The 20899-nt window shown below is 34.5% G+C and overlaps 2 protein-coding genes across 7 annotated transcripts in view; one reads left to right on the top strand and one right to left on the bottom strand.

Annotated features, from left to right (window-relative positions):
* The window catches only part of LOC106078347 (nuclear cap-binding protein subunit 3-like), a 29347-nt gene extending 21087 nt beyond the window's left edge, over window positions 1-8260 (top strand). The window contains exons 8-12 of the mRNA XM_056005096.1: window positions 451-522; window positions 774-801; window positions 1399-1655; window positions 3214-3355; window positions 7577-8260. Coding sequence (XP_055861071.1) covers window positions 451-522; window positions 774-801; window positions 1399-1655; window positions 3214-3355; window positions 7577-7952 — 875 coding nt within the window. The 3' untranslated portion in view covers window positions 7953-8260. The remainder of the gene's footprint in view (window positions 1-450; window positions 523-773; window positions 802-1398; window positions 1656-3213; window positions 3356-7576) is intronic.
* Window positions 8261-8494: 234 nt separating this feature from the next.
* Window positions 8495-20899, bottom strand: part of LOC106077317 (balbiani ring protein 3-like) — a 77234-nt gene continuing 64829 nt past the window's right edge. For all 6 annotated transcript variants that reach the window (XM_056005090.1, XM_056005093.1, XM_056005091.1 and 3 more), the window contains 8 exons: window positions 16589-16786; window positions 15567-15716; window positions 14043-14149; window positions 10463-10654; window positions 9823-9888; window positions 9558-9666; window positions 8711-8790; window positions 8495-8630 (listed from right to left, as the gene is read on the bottom strand). In XM_056005090.1, coding sequence (XP_055861065.1) covers window positions 8589-8630; window positions 8711-8790; window positions 9558-9666; window positions 9823-9888; window positions 10463-10654; window positions 14043-14149; window positions 15567-15716; window positions 16589-16786 — 944 coding nt within the window. In that variant the 3' untranslated portion in view covers window positions 8495-8588. The remainder of the gene's footprint in view (window positions 8631-8710; window positions 8791-9557; window positions 9667-9822; window positions 9889-10462; window positions 10655-14042; window positions 14150-15566; window positions 15717-16588; window positions 16787-20899) is intronic.

The raw sequence follows: 20899 nt of genomic DNA, 5'->3' as shown, positions 1-20899 counted from the left end.
TCACCTCATAATCCACATTGACCCTACATTATGTATATGCTCACTCAATCTGAGGAGGTGCGGTGGCTGAGCGGTAAAGCGCTTGGCTTCCGAACTGGGTTCAAATCCTGGTGAAGACTGGGATTTTTAATTATGGGATCTTCAGGCGCCTCTGAGTCCACCCAGCTCTAATGGGTACCTGACATTAGTTAGGGGCGGAAAGTAAAGGCGGTTGGTCGTTGTGCTGGCCATATGACATCCTTGTTAACCGTAGGCCACAGAAACATGACCTTTACATCATATGCCCTATAGACCACAAGGTCTGAAAGGGAAACTTTACTTTACTACACTCAATCTGACCCAATAATACAGACTTTTGATGTACTACTGGTCAGCCATTATTGTATGCTGTCATGCATGACATTCATTATGTACACACCTGTGACAATTATTATACCTTTTCTTTACCAGCTGATAAAAAACTTCCAGGGGCTGAAAAAAGAAGCAAGTATTATTTGAAGTATGGCAATCCTAATTTTGGTGGTGAGTTCTTGCCAAATCTTGAGCTAGCTTAGATCTATTTCAATTTATATAGAGAGGGGGCATAATATATATTTATTAACTATATATTTATGTTTGGTATTGTAAAACAAAGTTAAATATTGACATTGAACCACACGATTCAACCTTTTCAAGAAGAATAGAAATTTTAAAAAATTGTATGCACTTTATTTTAATATTAGCTTTTATGTTTGATTAAAACATTTTATAAAAGAAAAATTCTTTCTCTTCAGGTATCAAAGGTTTAATAAGCAACTCTAGGTAATATCTTTTAATTATAATAAGTTGATTTTTAGAACTGTAAAAGTATTTTTGTTATAAATTAATTACAAATATATTTTAAAAGTGAAAGTTAGTTATGTGTCAAAGACACTGGCAAATGAGGATTGGGAAGGTGGGGGGGGATCGCAGGAGAAACATACAATTTGTGTCTAATTTATTTACTACTTTTCTTAATAATAATGCTAATTATTTAATGATACTTTAACCCATTTTTATATTATATTGCCCCCACTCTCCCCCAAAATGTTGGCCAATTGAGAGGGGTGGTATGGGGCAATTGCATTCTCTTAACATGTAGATAATCTTACAATGAATATACCAAATAAAGAAATACTTACTCTACACATGCCTCAAGTGTCATTCACACTTCAGTGTGCCCCCCACATGGATGTAAAAGGTTTGGGAAAAAAATCCCCCCCCCCTCAAAAAATGCTGGATCCACTAGTGGTTAAAGGTCATTATTGAAAATATTTTACACATCTGATTGATATATTCTTTTGAATTCTAAATTTTACTTTGTCATATTAATATTTATTGAGATTATTAACACTTTTTTTGGTTCTTGCCAATTTCTAGAAAGCGTCACATGAGAAATGTGGATAGAAGTAGACTGGAAGAGGAGACTTATGCTACACCAAATCTTTTGAAAGAGCATGAGGAGATTTTGCAACCTAGATTAGCTGGACCCTCAGACCTATCTGGTGAACAGCCTGATGAAGTTGAAGATGGAGAAGTGGATGAAAAAGATGACTTAGATAAACCTTTACTTAGAGAAGGCAAAGATTTGCGAGATTTGCTAAATAGAGAAGTGGAGACTGTACACTCCAAATTAAGTAAAGTATTTTATTATACCTTTTAATAAGCTAATAAGATAGACATTTGCATACAGCACAGCTATATCTAATTATTCCTTTTTTTTAGCGGCCCCTGAAAGGAGACTAGCAGCTATTAGTTTTGTGTGGAGTGTCTGTCCGTCCAACCGTCTATCCGTTTGGCCCATTGAGATCTCATAAACTAGAACAGATATATAAAATCTGATTTAATAATATCTTAGATCTTTCAAAGTTCTGAAAGCAAAAAATTTAATTTAAAAAATCAACTATGCAAGCAGTTTTTTTCATAAGAATACACCATTTTTACAACTATCCACTATTAGTAAAAAAAAAAAAAAAACACTGGAGACTATTTACTAAGGGGGATTGTAATTAAGAATTACTGTGGTGAAAAAATAATTGTATTGATTTTTTTCCTACCATCAATTTCTTTGAAATTTAGCATAATTACATTTTTAAAATTAAAAATAAGGCATTCGCAAAACAATAATAATCCACTAAATATAATTAAAATAAAAACTAATTATAGTCTATACATAGACTTATTATAAAAAAAATGAACAGAAACAAAAACACACTCAATGCTCTTTTCTTCCCCTGGCAATCAAATTATTAAATTGAAACAATTTGATATAAACTTTTCACATGTAAATTATGAGGGAATCTGGTGTGAATGTACATTTTGTTTTTTTTTAGTTACAAGGTTTTGTTTGGTGTAATGCACAAATTATAAGACAAATTTCCATACAGACAATTAAGATTATTATTATTATTATAATTATTATTATTATTAAAATGAAAAGATCCATTCTTTAAGAAGGCCATTCATAATATTTTGATGAGAATTAATGATAGAATGGCATTACAAACTAGATTCAAAAATCTTAGGTGGAAAAAAATGTTCTACATATACAAAAATATGTAAGTAGAACAGAAGTACCTAGTACACATACAAAAGAAAAATATGGATGAATCTTTAGAAAGACATTTAAATTAATATGTAATATATATCTACAATATTTAGCCCCAAAATGACCACCACGCCAAAACAGCGTGGTCAAAACATCCTACTTTGAAATTTAAATATGATAACTGAACACCCCAGTCATTAAGCACCACCCTGACTTTTAATAATGACCAAAAGAGGGGATAATACAAGTTTTATTTTCTAATGTGTTTGAAGTTTTTACTACACTTAAGGCTCATAGGCTGTCATTTCAAAATTTTCATATTTCAGCTACTACTATTTCACAAGTGATGAGACAGTAATTTGATGCTTTGTATTCATCAATTTGTTAGGGATTTTCTTGGCAACGCTTTGAGATAATTTTGATATATATTTGATGAAATATAACTTGTAAATAACAGAATGAACTAAGGGGAAAAGTAGAGAGAAAATGTCAACCAGAGTAGAATCTGGTTTTACAGTAAGGGAAAGATACAATAACAGTCCTATAGTAAATCAATTGCTGCGAATTTCTGACACAAATTGTGAATTACTGGTTTATAAACAATATTTGACTTATTTTTACAATTTTGTATATATTTGACTGTTTAGATGATGAGACTAAAGAATCAGATGATGAAATGGACTATGGAGCAGAGTTGAAAAAGCTCATGAGAGAAACTTCACCTCCAGCTAAAAAGAGATTTATGCGTATGCATGCTGATGATGAAGAAGAAAGGATAGAAAAAAGAAGGTAAACCATAATATTGTAACATGCAAAGATACATTTGTATTGATACATATACCATAATTGTCTAACAATATATTAACGTTAGTGTACCATAACATTGTAACATGTGATCTCTATATCATAATATTATAACATTAAATGTACTTTCTAACATGTTGTGTACACATTCTATATAGTAGTATAACTGTTACTGTTTCTACAACATAGAATGTGATAGAAAGATTACCCTAACAATATGGGTAGTTGTCCAGTGGTATCTTAGAATCCCTCCCACAGATGACTTCTGACTGCCACATTCCATATTTTTCATCGCCAAAGTAGAAGCTGAGTGTCCCTTCCAATCTAGACCTTGGCATTATCTATGATCAAAACATTATCTGGTACATAGCATTCCCACCCCCCTTCCTCCTTTTCCACATATTTGTTGTGTCCAAATAAAGGACAAAAACTATCAGTTTGGGATTAGCAACGTCGTAGGTTCTGCCAGTTTGTAACTCTCTGTGCTGTAAGATAGCAAGGGTCACCAGCTCCTTATTCAAGGGTGCAATGCAGTCCTCATCATGGTGCCCTCGTAGAAACATTAAAGGAAACAGGATAAAGGCAATGGAAACATTTTCCCCAGTGGGCTTCCAGACCCTTTCGTAGTGAACAGTGAAAGTGAGTGTGATAAGTGCAGTTTGTATGAGATGGTGTTGGCATATCTGATGTCTAGGGCAGGGGTTGGCAACCTGTGGCTCGCGAGCCGCATGTGGCTCTTTGGATGTTAATCTGCTGCTCTTTAGTTCCATGCGCAAATATTATTTATTTTATCGAAAAACATTTAGAAATCATTCTGATTCGATTCTATCTCGTAGCCACTTGTACTCGCTTTTCAGCGCACCCCTCCCCCATGTTTTGAAATGTAACATATTTGCAGGTGGAAGATATTCAACTTTCTTCTGCCTCATCACTTGATATATATGAGTCTTGCGACAAAAAGACATGGCACAAGTTGCCCTTTTGTCAGGTATATGTCTTCCCAAGGTCCAAAAAAAAGTTCTAAGATTGCTACCGGTCTCGTGAAAAACTTGAGGAGACGATACAGCTAATGTTGTGCAATAATACATTGAAGACAATATAATCAATATAAATAAAATTGTTTCAATAGCAACTGATGGAGCCAGAAGTATGACAGGAAAAAAATAAAGGGACAACTACAATTCTTTGGTGCAAAATAAATTCTTACGTTTCACTGCACAATGCACCAAGAAGCGCTTTGTGTCCAAACATTTCAGACCGAAATAGTTGAGGTCATGAATTTGGTAATCAAGATTAATAACAGCATCTTGTCAAAAGCACTCTACTGTCGTCAGTTTAAAGAATTCTTAACGAAATGGAGACTCAGTATTCTGACTTCATTCTTTACAATAAAGTGCGATGGCTTTCTAAAGGTAAGGTGTTGAAACGGTTTGCTTTGTGCTTGAATGACTTAAATACATTCCTAAATGATAATGGCATTAATCATCCTGAATTAGAGAACATCAAATAGTTGCAAGGAAACCCAGCCTATGTTTTGGTAGAATTCGTTTGTTTTGAAGAAAAAATGTATTCTTTTTGCAGAAATTATTCAGAGCGGTCAAAATTAAAGATGGATTTATTGACAGATTTGAGCAATTCAAAACCAACACAATGGTTGTAGCATTTATAAAAAAAAAAAATCTTAACACTAATAGTACCGAAATCCACATCGAGCCATTTGGAATTGATACTGGATCTCTAGACATGCAATTGATCTAAAGCTTTGTGGAGTGAAAAATTTACTGAGTTGAAAATCAAGTTGGAAGAGTTGAAGGTCCAGAAATGTGTGTAATGCAACAAAAGTGGACAGCTTTAAAAGAAATGCTGCGAGATTAGGCACTTATATTCGACGCATGGAATAGCCTTCCAGTTTGTTACAGTCAGGTGAAAAATTGGCATTTGGAAGACTGACTAACGTTGGATCGATATATTCGTGTGAACGAACATTCTCATGCATGAATATAATTAAAAGTAAAGTTAGAATCGTGTTTGAAACTAAAAACAAGTTATGAGCCAAATTTATCCAAAGTTTACAAAGCCATAGTTACCACTGAATTTGTTGGCCTAATTGTTTGTTATTGAAGTAGAGGTTAGTGTTGTATGTAAATGTTTAATTTTTATACTGAATTAATAAGTAATTATCTAATAATACTATATATATATATATATGATTTGTTGTGCAAAACACTATTTATATAAAGATAAATGGATATTTTTCTTATGAATAAATAGATTCGTTTTTTTTAATCAAAAACTTTATTATGCGAGTACTGTTGTACTGTTTATTGTTTGGGAGAAAAAAATCTTGTGGCTCTTTAGAAACGTTGAAATTTTGTAAATTGTAATTTTTGGCTCTTCTGACTCAAAAGGCTGCCGACCCCTGGTCTAGGGTGTTAGCTTTAAAAGACAGCAATTGCACTAAAATTACATACAGGCACAGATTTAACTGAATTATAGTTCACAATTTAGGAAAATTTATGTACAAATCGAATTAAAGAAAAGGGGAAAAGGAATAGAATTAAAATGGGACGTAAGTGTATGAAAATACAATTTAGAGCTAGGTTTTGGTCATCACTAGATGAGTTAGGCAAGTGATCGGGTGTCATTTAGACCTTTTGCTTAATTTTGGTCCTACAAGTCAGTTAGTGCTTGGTGGAGACTGGTGTGGTTTGTTGCTGCGACTGACTACTTATTGGGCTGGTGGGATGAATCCAGGCCAGTGGGAGTTCAGGTGTGGTTGACCGAGTAGTGTTAGCTACCAAGTTGCAACTTGAATTGTGACACCATTGGTTAGATTCTCAGCAAAGGGAAGATAACCTGTGAGGGATCTAGGCTGTGATACAACAAAGGAAGCATGTTAGCCTCAATGTCACTATGGCGGTGTAGATGCACTTCTAGGAAGGATATCTTCAGAATAAATCTGATTAAACCTATGTTTAACATTAAATATGAAAAAGTGACATTATCTGGTTTTACAATGTATGAGATTCAAGCATATCTAAAGGAGCTAATAAAATAAAAAATCCAAATACTTAAGATGATTAAGTCCCTTGGGCAAGCCATCATAGAGTACACATTTACTAATTGTGAGTATTGATATTGTGTAAAACAGTAAGATGAAAGGGAAAAGGGGAGATCAATAAATGAAGCTCATCAGTATCTTACTAGATACATACATTTATTTAACTGGGGCAGTCTATGAACTCAAATACCTGGTATGGAAAATATTTCACTAAAATAACGTTAGATGGATGGTATGTCTGATCGTGACATATTGTATTCTAGACATGCGGATGACCATTGAATAATTATTCTTAACAAAGGTAATAAATATTTACAGGAATAATATATGTTACACTGAAATGGGCTTGAGAGGTAATATGGTCCACCATGTGGCAGAAATCCCAAGCGTGAAATAGATTTATGAAAGTTTAAGCTCTCATAAGGATACAATGACTTCATGTTGTACAAATAGAACAAGAGTGTAAGATAGACCCTTAGTGTACACTCTTTAAAGGTGTCAGCTCCTGATTTTTCATAAAGTTTGATACCTGAAGCCATAGTTTCACAAAATGTCTCATATTTGGATAGCCAACCCTAACCCTATTTGGATAGCCAACCAACAAGCCTCTACGACCTGAAGCTTATTGGTTTAGGGACCTGTTTCCTTTCTCTGCTTTTTCTCCTGTCAGTGATAACTCAGTATTTGAATCACACATAAATGCAGGAGTTGGACAGAGCTGTCTGAGGCTATATGAGATGCATGCCATTATAAAAACATTTTTAAATGTAATGGGTACTTATAATCACTAGCACTTCTGACAATAACAAACTTACAGAATCTACTATAACTATGTTGTACATAATATATTTTGTAATGTCTTTTTGGTGGTAACTGCATTAGACAACATTTAGTTCAAGATATTTGTTAAAATAAATCTGTTGGTTTGTTGTTGTTTTTAATTACAACTATTCCATTAGCTATTCCACATTTCATTATTGCTAGTTAAGTAGATGTTTAAGTGTAGTGGACAACCTTTTTATTTCATGTTGTTTAGCAGGGCATTAGTTGTTACAATATTAATATTGCTAAAAAGACAACTCTTTATCAATGAAACTATATTACCATTTGTTTATATCAATAAACTGTTGTTTTTTTGTCTACAGACTACTAGCCATGGTCAAGAAGCAGAGGCGTCCAGTCAATGCAATAGACTATGAGGAAAATGTTATTGAATCAGAAAAAAACCCAGTTAGGAAGCAGTGGGTGGACTATGATAATGTAGAGGATGATGATCCTTTTAATCTGTTTGGTACTGCCAAGCCTCAACAGCAGTTTCATTCTGACACAGAGGACAGTAGTGATGATAATACTTACCACAAGAGATACAGTCGTGATAATTCATTGGATGGCAAGAGAGAGAAGAGTATGAAACTAAGACTGGGTGCTGGCTTTGATTCCAGAGTCAACTCTTCCCAAGGTGTTATTGACCTTCGAGCAAAGCTCCAAGGCAAAAGAAGGACAGGCAATCGTAATTGGTGAAATTTATTTTCATTTATTGTGCTAAAAAGAAATTATCACCAATTGGAATGCTTTAATCGAAATGAATTTAATTGTTTTCAGGACAATAGCTTTCATTGTTATGGATAACAAAAAGTCTCATAGTTGTTGTACACACATAGTTTTACTGTTGTTGACTTTTGACTAGGAAATGAACAAGGTTTTTAAATTGTAACATTGAGGTAAGCAACATGTGTCTACAATAGGAAGCATTATATTGAAGTATTTTTCATGATCATTTTTGAAATTCTTTGAATTGTACTGGTACAAATAAAATGAATATTGTGTAATAGACTTTTCAAATTTGCATTGTAAATTGTAAATAGAATATACAAAAGAAATTCAATCAAGTTGGAACCATCAGACAAATAACGGCTCAAATAATGTGTAGACAATGTTCAGCATTCCCACCTTATGAAATGATTTCTTATCTAGAAGATGCCAAAGAAAATTCAGTTGTATTAAAAAGTTTACAAAAGTAACCATTTTTTCTTAGATGACAAAAAAACAACCACCACCACCAATCAGATGACTGCATCAACTTTATTTGACAAATATACCAAATATACAAAACACAAAGAAATAGAGTCCAATGAATTACACTGTGTACTGGACCTGCTACTCTAGGTTGTTGTTCGGATTACATCTCCACACTTGAAACTGAAAAAAAAAAAACACAATCATAAGTCTAAAAAAATGTATAGGTCAAGATAATGTATTGTTATAGTCAATCCACTTACATTATCTGTATAGCCAACTAAACTTGTATAATTGAAGCCATAGCCAAGATGGAGAGCACAGTTTCTTGTAGCAATATAAGCTAGTAGATGAAATGTAAACAAAGATAAATAATAGTTCTTAATAAACAAACTTATATAAGGGAAAGAACCATACAATTACTGTCATATTTCTCAATAGTGCAATATTTATCTGCCTTTTTCACATAAAACAAAATTATTTAATTATCACTTAATAATTAATTAATTGGTTAATTTTTATTTTTTGATTAATATATTGTCTTTGACAATTAATAATATGTGCTGTTTCAATTTGATCCAAGAATGTGAGGAATAACATAAGATTTGTACCAGACAGACAGAGTGAGTTGAAAAAAGCAAAATAAAAAAAAAATCCTTTAAAAAAAAACACAAAGCTTATCTAAGGGATATGCTGACATTTGTCAAAATAGATTGGTATTGGATATTCAATGCTGCTTTCTCTCTTGCAATATAAGAGAAGTATTTCTTTAACTTTGTATAGATTTGAATCAGAATAATATTTTTTGTCAATTATCTTTGAATTTGTAAAACTTCACCACTGATTGAACACTTTTTTTCTGCAGACACAAACTTTATGCAGAGTTTGATTTTGTTTTTTAACCTAAATAGTAGGCACTGTCAAAAACAACCAAAATGTGTTGCATTTGTTGCAAACAAATGTGTGAGTGGTTATTATAGAGTAAAAGACTGTTTTGCATGATAAACAGAGCTAGAAAATATTCTAATTTCCATTAGGTACAGTTAGCCAATGTGCAGAGAAGTCACCTATTTTTGATGGGTGTATGTAAATGTAAATCTCACTACTAACCTCTCAGGCTCCCCCCATAGGTTTGGGTAATGTTTCCAACTTGACCTGTGAGTTCAAAAACATTGGAGTCCACTTTCTTATAGATAAGAATAATGCTGTACCATCCATTCTGAAAGAGACAGTAGTAGATTTCTGTACATCTCAACAAAACAACATTCTATCCAATTGTTTAGGTAACACTTCTTTATGTCAAGAAAACAAAATGTAAACTAAAACTTCCTTCCTAGTAACATATATCTATTCACAGAAACTCTTAACAACTTACACCATCTGCAGCCCCAGAGTATGGGAGAGTAACTTCAGCAGCTTGATCTAACTCTGATTGATAAATCTAAAGAATAGAACAAATACACACATTGATTCCTAATACAAACAAATATTCAACCCATTTCCTAATTGCTTGAAATTTGCCAGTTTTCAGATTGTAGTTTTGGCTCTGAATCCAGAGACAATGAATGGCGCTCAGTGCAATAGCTTCACATTGCCTGGGCATTAGATCATGGGTTGCCCTTGTGTCTCTCTCTTGACCTTGTCATCCTCAACTCATTGAGTGAAATGACTTTCATTCCACAAGTGGCTCCTAATAAAAAGTGTCCCTGACAACAACTTCTCTGTTTATTTATTTATTTGTAAGTGTAAAACTCGCCCTGAAGAGAAATTATCAGCTACAGTTACATGACTGTTGGGTGTCAAATGTTTCTTATTACAATAGAATTGTTATCATAGGGTTTCTGGAAGTACTGTAGTTCATAAATGTTTGCAGTCACCATGCACTTTAAATATTTCTTAGACTTTTCAGTGAAGTAATGCTACACCTGTTGGGAAATGCAGTCAAAGAAATGAGGGGAAGCCATAGAGATTTATTTTAGGTGCAGTTAACACGAAATGTTTCTTCTGTTAGTTACCTTGAAATACAAGTTTTTGTTGTCTAGCGTGATAGAAACAGACTCTCTTTTGTTGCAATCAGCATTAGTGACTACTGCCATCCTTTGAGCTCCTGTAGGTACATTAGGTAGATAGAGTTTCAAGTTGATTTGGAAGTAGTTGGTATAGAATCCAGAACCAGCAAACATTTTCAGGGTTAGATCCTGGTTTCCCTAGAGATGAAACATTGGTCAATACATTGAAATAAATGGCAGAACTCTGTCCTAAATACTTAAATAGTTGTTCCTATAAAACCAATAGTCTTTTTTTGTTCAGATCAGATAACAAGAAAACAAAGTAAAGATCTACCGGTACTTCTATTGAATGAAAAAGTTAATAGTTCATATTGGAATGGTGGGAACAGCAATCAGTTTACTTCAACATTTTCTTAGACTTGAGACAAAAAAAATATCTGTTCACAAATTACCTGCACTCTAATAATGACAACATTTTTTACAAAACTTTTATCAACACACTCTGTCTGTTTGGTAAAAACTTTGTACACCTTATTTTTTATTTAACCCACACCCAAGTTGAAACTTTGCACACTTATTCATTGGCATAAACAAGGCACTATTCAACAACAACAAAAAATTAACCAATTAGTGAATTAATTACTGGTAATTAATTACTCGGTTAGACACTTATAAGTGAAGTTAATCCTTCAATATTCACAGATACAGCTAAATATGTAGGGTTGCATCCCCTTAATATAATGGAACAAGTACATTTCTCCCACACCAATTCTCGGGATTAAGTAGTAATTTATTTATTGTACCTAAAAAACATGAATCAAGTAAAACAAGGTTTCAAAGACAGTTTGTGTGGAAACACAAACTCAAAATCGGCCCCCGAAGTGGTCCACCCAGGCAGGCTTCAATATTTTCAGAAAGAACATCCGAATGAAATTATATCAATGACAAATGACAGATCAGAATGAGAAAGAAGGTTGACAGATCTTGTGTAGTGCCCCAACTGTTCAGCAGATCAAAGGATAGGTGGAAGTGAATGTAAAGTTAGATGTGAACCTGGCCTAACACGTTCCCCTTTCAAACCTTGTGTTGTCTATATGGCAGATGATGTAAAGTTCATCTGTTTTTGTGGCCTACAGTTAACGAGGATGTCATGTAGCCAGCACAACGACTAACTGCCTTTACTTTTCCCCAACTAATGTCAGGTACCCATTTTGAGCTGGGTGGAGGCGCCCAAAGTTAAAAATCTCAGTCTTTACCAGGATTTGAACCCGGAACCCCCGGTTTGGAAGCCAAGTGCTTTATCGCTCAGCCACCGCGCCTCCCATGACCTAACTGATGTCTTATATTTGATCTAATTGTTTTGAAAAGGCTCAATCTCTTATTCGAATCCTCAAGAAAAAAACAACTTTTCCATTAAATAAAAAAAAAACATAAAATTGCAGTGTACAAGATTACTATTCGTTTTAAATTATGTCTAACTTATAATGCATTTTAAATAGATTTTTTCTCTTTAAAAAAATAGTAAACATTTGTTCGTGTGTAAATATAGTACTTAGTATAACAGAACTTCATAACTTAATACAAATATAAAAACAAAAATTTTGGACAAAAAATCTACAACCGTTTGCATAAATGTGTCACAGATTCGGTGTATGGATTTCTCCCCTAATAAAGAGCCTCAAGTGTTTGAGTGTTTAATAGTTGTAAAAAAGGTGTATTTTTATGAAAAAAACTGCTTGCATAAGTGATTTAAAAAATTAGATTTTTCGCTTTCAGAAAAGAAAAAAAGTAGCCGTTTCATCAGAACTTTGAATGGTTAAAATATTGTGATGTCGGATTTTCACTATCTTTTCTTGTTTACGAGATCTAAACTGGACAGACGGACAGACATTCACACAAAACTAATAGCGTCTTTTCCCCTTTCCGGGGCTGCTAAAAATTAACCAATTAGTCAATTAATTATTGATAATTAATTATTTTGTTTTGTATTGAAAAAGAGAAAAAACTTCTACGTTATTGAGACAGTTGTAAGTGAGGAGTTATTTCCCTTTGATAAGTTTTTTTTTTTTTTTTGTTTTTTTTTTCTTAAAGGATTTTTTTTTAAATTTTGCCTTTTAAATTTTTTTAAAAATGTTCAGATTCTGCTTTAGGCAAAGAGAATCCAACCAGAGACAAACTGCTCGTAGGTCTAACTACTTTTTTTTTTTTTTTTTCCTAAATCCTAAATCAGCTTCTGCATTAAATGGCCTAATAAGGATATTGGGGAGTGGTTGTAATGGAGTCTTGGAAATTTACTAATCAAAGGATTTAATTAAGAAAAGATTCTGTTTCAACTTGTTTGGAGAGTTAGGACATAACTATAGGCTACATTTCACGTAAAACCATTCTGTCTGTTTCAACTTGTTTAGAGAGTTAGGACATACTTATAGGCTACATTTCACGTGAAACCATTCTGTTTCAACTTGTTTAGAGAGTTAGGACATACTTATAGGCTACATTTCACGTGAAACCATTCCGTCTGTTTCAACTTGTTTGGAGAGTTAGGACATACTTATAAGCTACATTACACGTGAAACCATTCTGTCTGTTTCAACTTGCTTAGAGAGTTAGGACATACTTATAAGCTACATTTCACGTGAAACCATTCTGTCTGTTTCAACTTGTTTAGAGAGTTAGGACATACTTATAAGCTACATTTCACGTGAAACCATTCCGTCTGTTTCAAATTGTTTGGAGAGTTAGGATATACTTATAGGCTGCATTTCACGTGAAACCATTCTGTCTGTTTCATATTACCTTTATTTAATTGTTGATCGTCTTTGGGCCTGCTTCTCTACACACCCTCGGTACGCCACTGTGTACATAGTTGTAAATCTTTAGTTTGCACATTGTTTTCATATAAATTAATTTCCCTTCCCTCCCTGTCCCTCCTTACTTGAAGAAATGTTTGGAACCTACTCCCTGTCCCTCCTTATTTGACGAAATGTTTGGACCTACTCCCTGTCCCTCCTTACTTGAAGAAACGTTTTGAACTTACTCCCTGTCCCTTCTTACTTGAAGAAATGTTTTGAACTTACTCCCTGTCCCTCCTTACTTGAAGAAATGTTTGGAACTTACTCCCTGTCCCTCCTTATTTGACGAAATGTTTGGAACTTACTCCCTGTCCCTCCTTACTTGAAGAAATGTTTGGAACTTACTCCCTGTCCCTCCTTATTTGACAAAATGTTTGGACCTACTCCCTGTCCCTCCTTACTTGAAGAAATGTTTGGAACTTACTCCCTGTCCCTCTGTACCTGATAAAATGTTTGGAACTTACTCCCTGTCCCTCCTTACTTGTAGAAATGTTTGGAACTTACTTTTAATGTAGCCTATAGTTATGTCCTAACTCTCCAAACAATTTGAAACAGACAGAATGGTTTTACATGAAATGTAGCCTATAAGCATGTACTAACTCTCCAAACAAGTTGAAACAGACAGAATGGTTTCACGTGAAATGTAGCCTATAGTTATGTCCTAACTCACTAAATGTTTGAAACTTACTCCCTGTCCCTCCTTACTTGAAGAAATGTTTGGAACTTGAACTTACTGAAAAGTTGCCGACTCTTCCTACTGCAGGTACGATAACTCTTGGAACTTGATCTTCTTCATTGTCTGTTGAGATTTCAAAGTCTATGTCCACCGTAGGTTCACATCCTGAAGTCATGGGAGAGAAAATTCTTTACGTATTATTTCAACTTCCTTCTTTAAGTGTTCAATCTGAACACCCCCCATGCTTTTCGGTATGAAATCTTTTTTTTTCTTTAATGATTTTTTTTTTGGAGGGGAGAGTTAAATGTTAAACCATAACTTGTATAACTTGTCCCATCGTTGAGGAGGTGGAGTGAGGTTTAACCCCCCCCCCCCTTCTTCAAAATAAAACTAAACAAACTACTGTCAACCCTCATCCATTAACAACCGCTCTTCCATATAAGATTAAAGCAAACTACAGTCACCAAATTCTATGAGCGTAGCCAAGGGGGTTTTGAGTTTAAACTCTCCGTCCAGAGGGTTTTGAGTTTAAACTCCCCTCCATGGGGCTTCGACATTAAAACTCTAAATTTAAAAAAAAAAATTAAAGTAAACTACAGACTCCAAATTTCATGAGCGTATCCATTGGGGGGGGGGGGGGGGTTAAGTTTAACCCCACCCGTAAAAAAATATAAAGAAAAACACAGTTTCTTAATTCCATAAATGTATCCAAAGAAAGTTTTGAGGTTAAAACCCCCTTCCAATAAAAAGAAAAGCAAAGCTCAAGTCACTAAATTACATTTTCCAAAGGCTGCGACTCTGCGACCTATTTGGACAAGTCAAGCTACACAATTATCCCAACAGCAACGTATGCATGCGAGACATGGAAGTCATCTGCCAAAATTGAGAAAAGACTAAATGTGGCTCAACAAAAATGGCTAAGAGGAGTCAGTTATAGAGATCGGGTCTCAAACAAGGAAATCCTATGCCGAACTGTGAGTCAATCACTTAGTGAGGTTGTGACAGAGCGTCGCAAGAGGTTTGCGGGACATGTTCTCCGATAAAATGAATTACGCGATGACATGGAGGCCATTGCGAGGAACGCGCAAATAGGGACGTTTTCTTATAACTTAGCGCCACACTTTCATGGATGACTTAAGTGGACAGGGGTGGAAAGAGGCTTCAGACATTGCCAGGGACAGATCTTTGTGGAGACAGCTTGCTGCCCAATGCGCCGAACGGCGCGGGAGTAACTAAGTCTAAGTAAGTCCCCTCCCTCCGATAATAAACTAAGCCAAAACTCTAGTTACCTATTTCAACCACTGCCTGGACTCCATTAATAAAGTGCAGTGAATAGCAGATTGGATATTTGACCTACCTTTTTTTAAATAGAAGAGTAGAGGAATAATGCAATATAGACACCCCAGATTATGCAATTTGTTTTAGTTTCAAATACCGGAAATAACGCTTCGCGGTTCACAGCGCTCCATTAGACTACCTAGATGGTTATATCCTGGCTACGACCATAACTTCAGCCCATGACTTCAACTATTGTTTTTCCTTGACACAATGATATTCTAAATATTTTTTAACTAATTCTGACCTGCCACTCTAGATGGATAAGGCATAGAGACACATCGACACACTGACAGGTCCATCACGAAACCAGGTAAACATATGAGTTTGGCCCAAGGCACTGACTTGTAAAAGAATTCATTTGGATTGTAGGGTGTCACATCATATGGACAAAAATCTGGACATTTAAAGTAAAGTTAACTGTAGGCAAAAGTTAATTTGGACACAAAAATCAAACCATTTTTTTTTTACATAGAATCTTTGGAAGTAGTTCAAAAATAAAAAAAAGGAGCGGCTCGAGAAACGTTTCAAATGGTTTTGTTTGTTGGAGGCAACACTTTAATGGCTAAGGAAAATGTCCATGATAGCTTCAACGTCAAGCATAGTTAAATTATCAATAAGTAGTGACAATGAAAATGCGCATTTTAGAATATTTACTCTAATCGTGTGCTCTGTTCAATTTATCAAGTCGAACGGCGCGGGCGTGTACTCTGTTCTATTTATCAAGCCGATCCTTAGTTTAGTGCGCTTGCCCCTACACCCCTTCCCCCTTCTACAGGATACGCCAGTGTAAATAATAAGTCCTCTGAGATGAACTGTGTACCAAGAAGGCTATTAATATTTGTGAGCTAGATCTAGATTCACACAAAGAAATTGAGCTGCACTACAAATAGTTGAAAGTTAGTCGGTATGATTCTTATATTTGAAAGATGTATAGAGTTTTGCTATTCGATTATAATGATTGTGACTTTGTGATCTTATTGTGACACGGGACAGAAAGTATGATGCTCCAATTCCACCAAAATATCTCCAATGGAAGTTAAAAAAAAACTTTATCCCCCCCCCCCAAATAATATTTAAACCCTGTTGTTGTTTTTTCTCATAACTAGACCTTTTATTATGCTACTTTCTCTCATTACTTTCATCGACCAGGCAGATGAACAGATGACTGAGAACTAATAACAAAACTTGTTGGCTTATAGATAAACATATTTTAAACAGATAATATAAAATTACTAATTCACAGAGATATAATTTAAAAATGTTTACTGTAAGAATTCTCTGTTAGAGAACATGTGCCACTACAAGTCTTGTTGGTCACACATGTTTGACGTTTCTCATCAAAGGCTTGTCCAGCTTCACAGCAGCCTTTGCTCGGCACAACTTTGTCTACCGTACACTGCCAATATATCTGGCAGGCAGTCGGGTCAGAATACTTGGAAAATGGTGGCAAAGTACGGCATAAGTCTAGAGATAGAAATGAAATTGTTATAAAATAAAGAATACACTGAGTACATGTTTTGAACAGTAGTATCAAGTACAGATACATTATGTTCTTACAAGCACAGATGCATGTATATAAACGGGCAAATAAATTCTTCTTTAGTTCAGAATGAGAGATTCATAATTAACTCATAATGTCTGAATGCTCTCTAAGTTGTTAGTTCAGAATGAGAGATTCATAATTAATTCATAATGTCTGAATGCTCTCTAAGTTTTTAGTTCAGAATGAGAGATTCATAATTAACTCATGAATGTCTGAATGCTCTCTAAGTTTTTAGTTCAGAATGAGGGATTCATAATTAACTCATGAATGTCTGAATGCTCTCTAAGTTTTTAGTTCAGAATGAGAGATTCATAATTAACTCATGAATGTCTGAATGCTCTCTAAGTTTTTAGTTCAGAATGAGAGATTCATAATTAACTCATGAATGTCTGAAGCTCTCTAAGTTTTTAGTTCAAATAATTAAACAATGACGAGAACCTTTTTTTGATCAACTTCAGCTGGTCGCCAGTTACTGTGTCTTTGTCCTCATCCATATCTTGTCAGAAGAGTTCTGTATGATATCTTTTCACCTGAATACTAGGAGATGGACGGAGATGCACACAATGTATCCGGCCTGCATAATGTCAATAGATCCGCTGACAAGCTGGCTTCTCCACCAATAGGCAAAACAACCAGCACTTTCACCGCTGTACCACGTTCACTTGAAACTAGTTAATTCTAATGCCACCAAGCTAAGGCATATATCATATAGTAGTGAAGACCACCAATGCTTTCCCGCCGATTGCTATTTTTGCATATACATATGGGTAGTTCAAAGACTCAAAAAACAAAGATTTACTGCTGCAGGGGTAAACGACTGTATAGAAAATACGAAAAACATGCATGTATGTAACCCTGCCGACCAAGTAAAACAAAGGACGTTTGGGCCACGAGGCCTTCATCAGCTACAAAACAAACAAAAAATATAAACAATTAACACAAAATAGTCTTAAGTTAGCTTATCTGTCCGATGTTGTTCTCTATAGAGGCAGAAAAGAAATGAGCTACGCTGGTGTAAAAGCGCGTAAAACGGAAGGGGGCGGAGATTGGCAAAGATGAATGGGAAAAGGGGGTACCGTAGTGTTAGTGCCCATCGCATATTAAATAAAAGTGTGCTGGTTGTTGATCTTGTTAGGTTGGAGGGTGCCTGACATGTAAATAAGTTTGTTTTCGATCTGCAGACTGGTGTTTTTGTCATTGCATTGTTGTATAGCAATGATTCAGTGCTCAGAGAGGAGAACCAGTTTATTTATTCTTTGTATTTGTTTGTGATTCTTTTGAAATGCTTTGAGATCAGTATCCAATGCTTTCAAAACATCTTCTACAGAGGGCGCTTCAAGTCCTTGGAAAGTTTCATTTCGTGCACGATGTAGGCCTATTGGGTGGTCTGCAATGCTCTTCAGTACCACGCTTGCAATTGTCACTGCGTACAAAACGAAGCTACTTCAGACACCGTGACATGAACAATTGGTGTCTTTATTGAACTGTAAAGACTACCTACTGTTAGGTTAGGTCTACTAGGCCTATTGGGTGGTCTGCAATGCTCTTCAGTACCACGCTTGCAATTGTCACTGCGTACAAAACGAAGCTACTTCAGACACCGTGACATGAACAATTGGTGTCTTTATTGAACTGTAAAGACTACCTACTGTTAGGTTAGGTCTACTAGAGTCTTTATTTGTAACCCTGTATCTAGTGATGGTCAAAAGTTAACTAAAAAAAAAGTTAGAAACTTTTAGTTCAACTTAAAAAAATAGTTAAGACCATTGTTTAACTAGAAAAAAAAAGTTTAGTTAAAATAGTAGTTTAATTAATTTTTTTTAGTTACTAACTAAAAAGTTTAATGAAAATTTGTACAACTTTTCAACATGTGGTCAGGGTTGAAACACACATCCCTGTTTTCTGATCATGTGATATCAATAACTGATTATCAAAAAAATGATGCAGTTAACAACTATTTAGTCAGTCTGCATTTGACGAGGGTAAAGTAAGATGCTGGTAGAAGTTATCTGATTAAATATATGCAACTGAAAGTAGCAGTATAATAAAATGCTGTTGAGCATTTTTTGCTAAAAGCTTCTTTGCAATATTATGAATGGGATTGTTCCGAATTTATTTTTGAGTGGTATTTAATATCTGTTTCTAGTAGGAATCAGATTAGTGAGTTAAGTCAATATTTACTGGCTTTGATCAATTCATTTGCGGCAAACAATAATTTGTGAACTGCAGGAACATCCAGTACACTCTTTTTATAGACTTAAGACATTATTGAGATCCAAGAATCGACAGTTAGGCCTATATAGATCTTAAAGCATTAAGATAATCAACTCTAGAAAAAAAATCTTAATCCACACCCTCTCTTGAACATAAAGTAAATAGACTGTGACCAACTGATTTTAACGTCTGGTCAGCTAGACATATGTATACACACGTAGGCCTAGTGTACTGTACGTGTGTAGTTGATGATACTACAAGACTACCTTGCATTTTTTTCATTACGCGTTATGCAATAGTGTTTTTGCTTGATGTGGAGTGGTCAGACGAGGCATGGCTAGTCAAGCATGTTCTTTACACTAAAATAGTTACACACCCTCCCAGCCCAGAAAGTAAATAGACGGTGTTGTCCAACTGATTTTAACAACCTGGCCAGATAGACGTACACGTGTAGGCCTATATAGTGTACTGGGTGTGCAGTCCATAATGACAAGACCACCCTGTTTTTTTTCCCTTGCACGTTTAACGGTTATGCAATAGTGTCAGTTGTATTTTTAGTGGTCAGACAAAAAATAGCACATCGGCATGGTTAGTCCAGCATGTATTTTACACTATGAAATAGTTATACGGTCAAATGTTTCTTAAAACTCCAACAATTTCGTTTCTATTTCATAGGTCACTAGATCTAACTTTTAAACTTTACCGGTATAAGTAATTAAAATTGTCCGTTATATAATAAGTTAATATAATTAAAAAAAAAGAGTACCATTATTTTCTAAAGGTTTTAATTGAAGGCAAAAAAAAAAAAGCACACATATTTATTTAGACATCTTTTTAGCGGCCCCCGTAAGGGGAAAAAGCCGCTATTAGGTTTGTGCAAAATGTCCGTCTGTCCGTCTGTCACACTCAGATCTCGAAAACTAGAAGAGATATGAAAAATATTATTTCATCATTAAATCCGGCTTGAAAAGTTTAGGTGCAACGGCTACTTTTGGTTTTCTAAAAGCAAACCGTTTAATTTATAAAATTAATTATGCAAGCGATTTTTTCATAAAAATACACCAGTTCTAAAACAATTACGTAAATGTAAGGGAGGCAATGTTACAATATGCTAACAAAGATGGACAATTTTTGTGTATTTTCAGTATCTCTAAGTCAAATATATTTTTAAAATGTACAGGAAATGTTTACAACAAATACAAATAATAGTTAAAGACGTTTTTTCTGGTCAACTAGCTGCTTAAATTAAAAGAAAACATTTCTGTTTTTGTTTATAAAGGCTAATAATGCACTTTGTATGTAAATATCACGCACATTTTTTTAAATGGACTTTTTATGCAGCGATTTTCGTGCAGTAGCGTAACGTCGCAACATGATTAGGTGCTAAACCAATTTTAATTCCTTAAACTTTTTTTAAAAATCAGATTTTATTTATTATTTGTTTAGTGCCCCCATCCGAATAAAAGAAGCTTATTTTTGTGCGTTTTGTCTGTTGGTCGGTCTGTCCGTCACGATTAGATTTAAAAAACTAGAACTCTAAAAGCTATTGAAAATCTGATTTACCCTTTAATGTTCCTCCCATAACATCTCAATAGTTTTAAGTATCTAAGATTGATTGTTCCGGATTTTTTTGTGCAAAACTAATCAACGCCAACAAATGTTTGTTTGCTCTTCTAACTTATATTACATTCAATTTCCATGCTTAAACGTTGCAAAAACACATTATCAATAATATGTTGTTCCGTTTTTTATGTAAATAGCATATTAATGCTAAATCATAATTTCTATACTGACTTATATTTCATTAATTGTAAAAATGT

This window comes from Biomphalaria glabrata, chromosome 12, assembly GCF_947242115.1.
Source record: "Biomphalaria glabrata chromosome 12, xgBioGlab47.1, whole genome shotgun sequence".
In the NCBI taxonomy this organism is placed as follows: Eukaryota; Metazoa; Mollusca; class Gastropoda; family Planorbidae; genus Biomphalaria; species Biomphalaria glabrata.
Note: the sequence above shows the minus strand (reverse complement) of the source record. Positions and strands in the feature narration are given on the sequence as shown.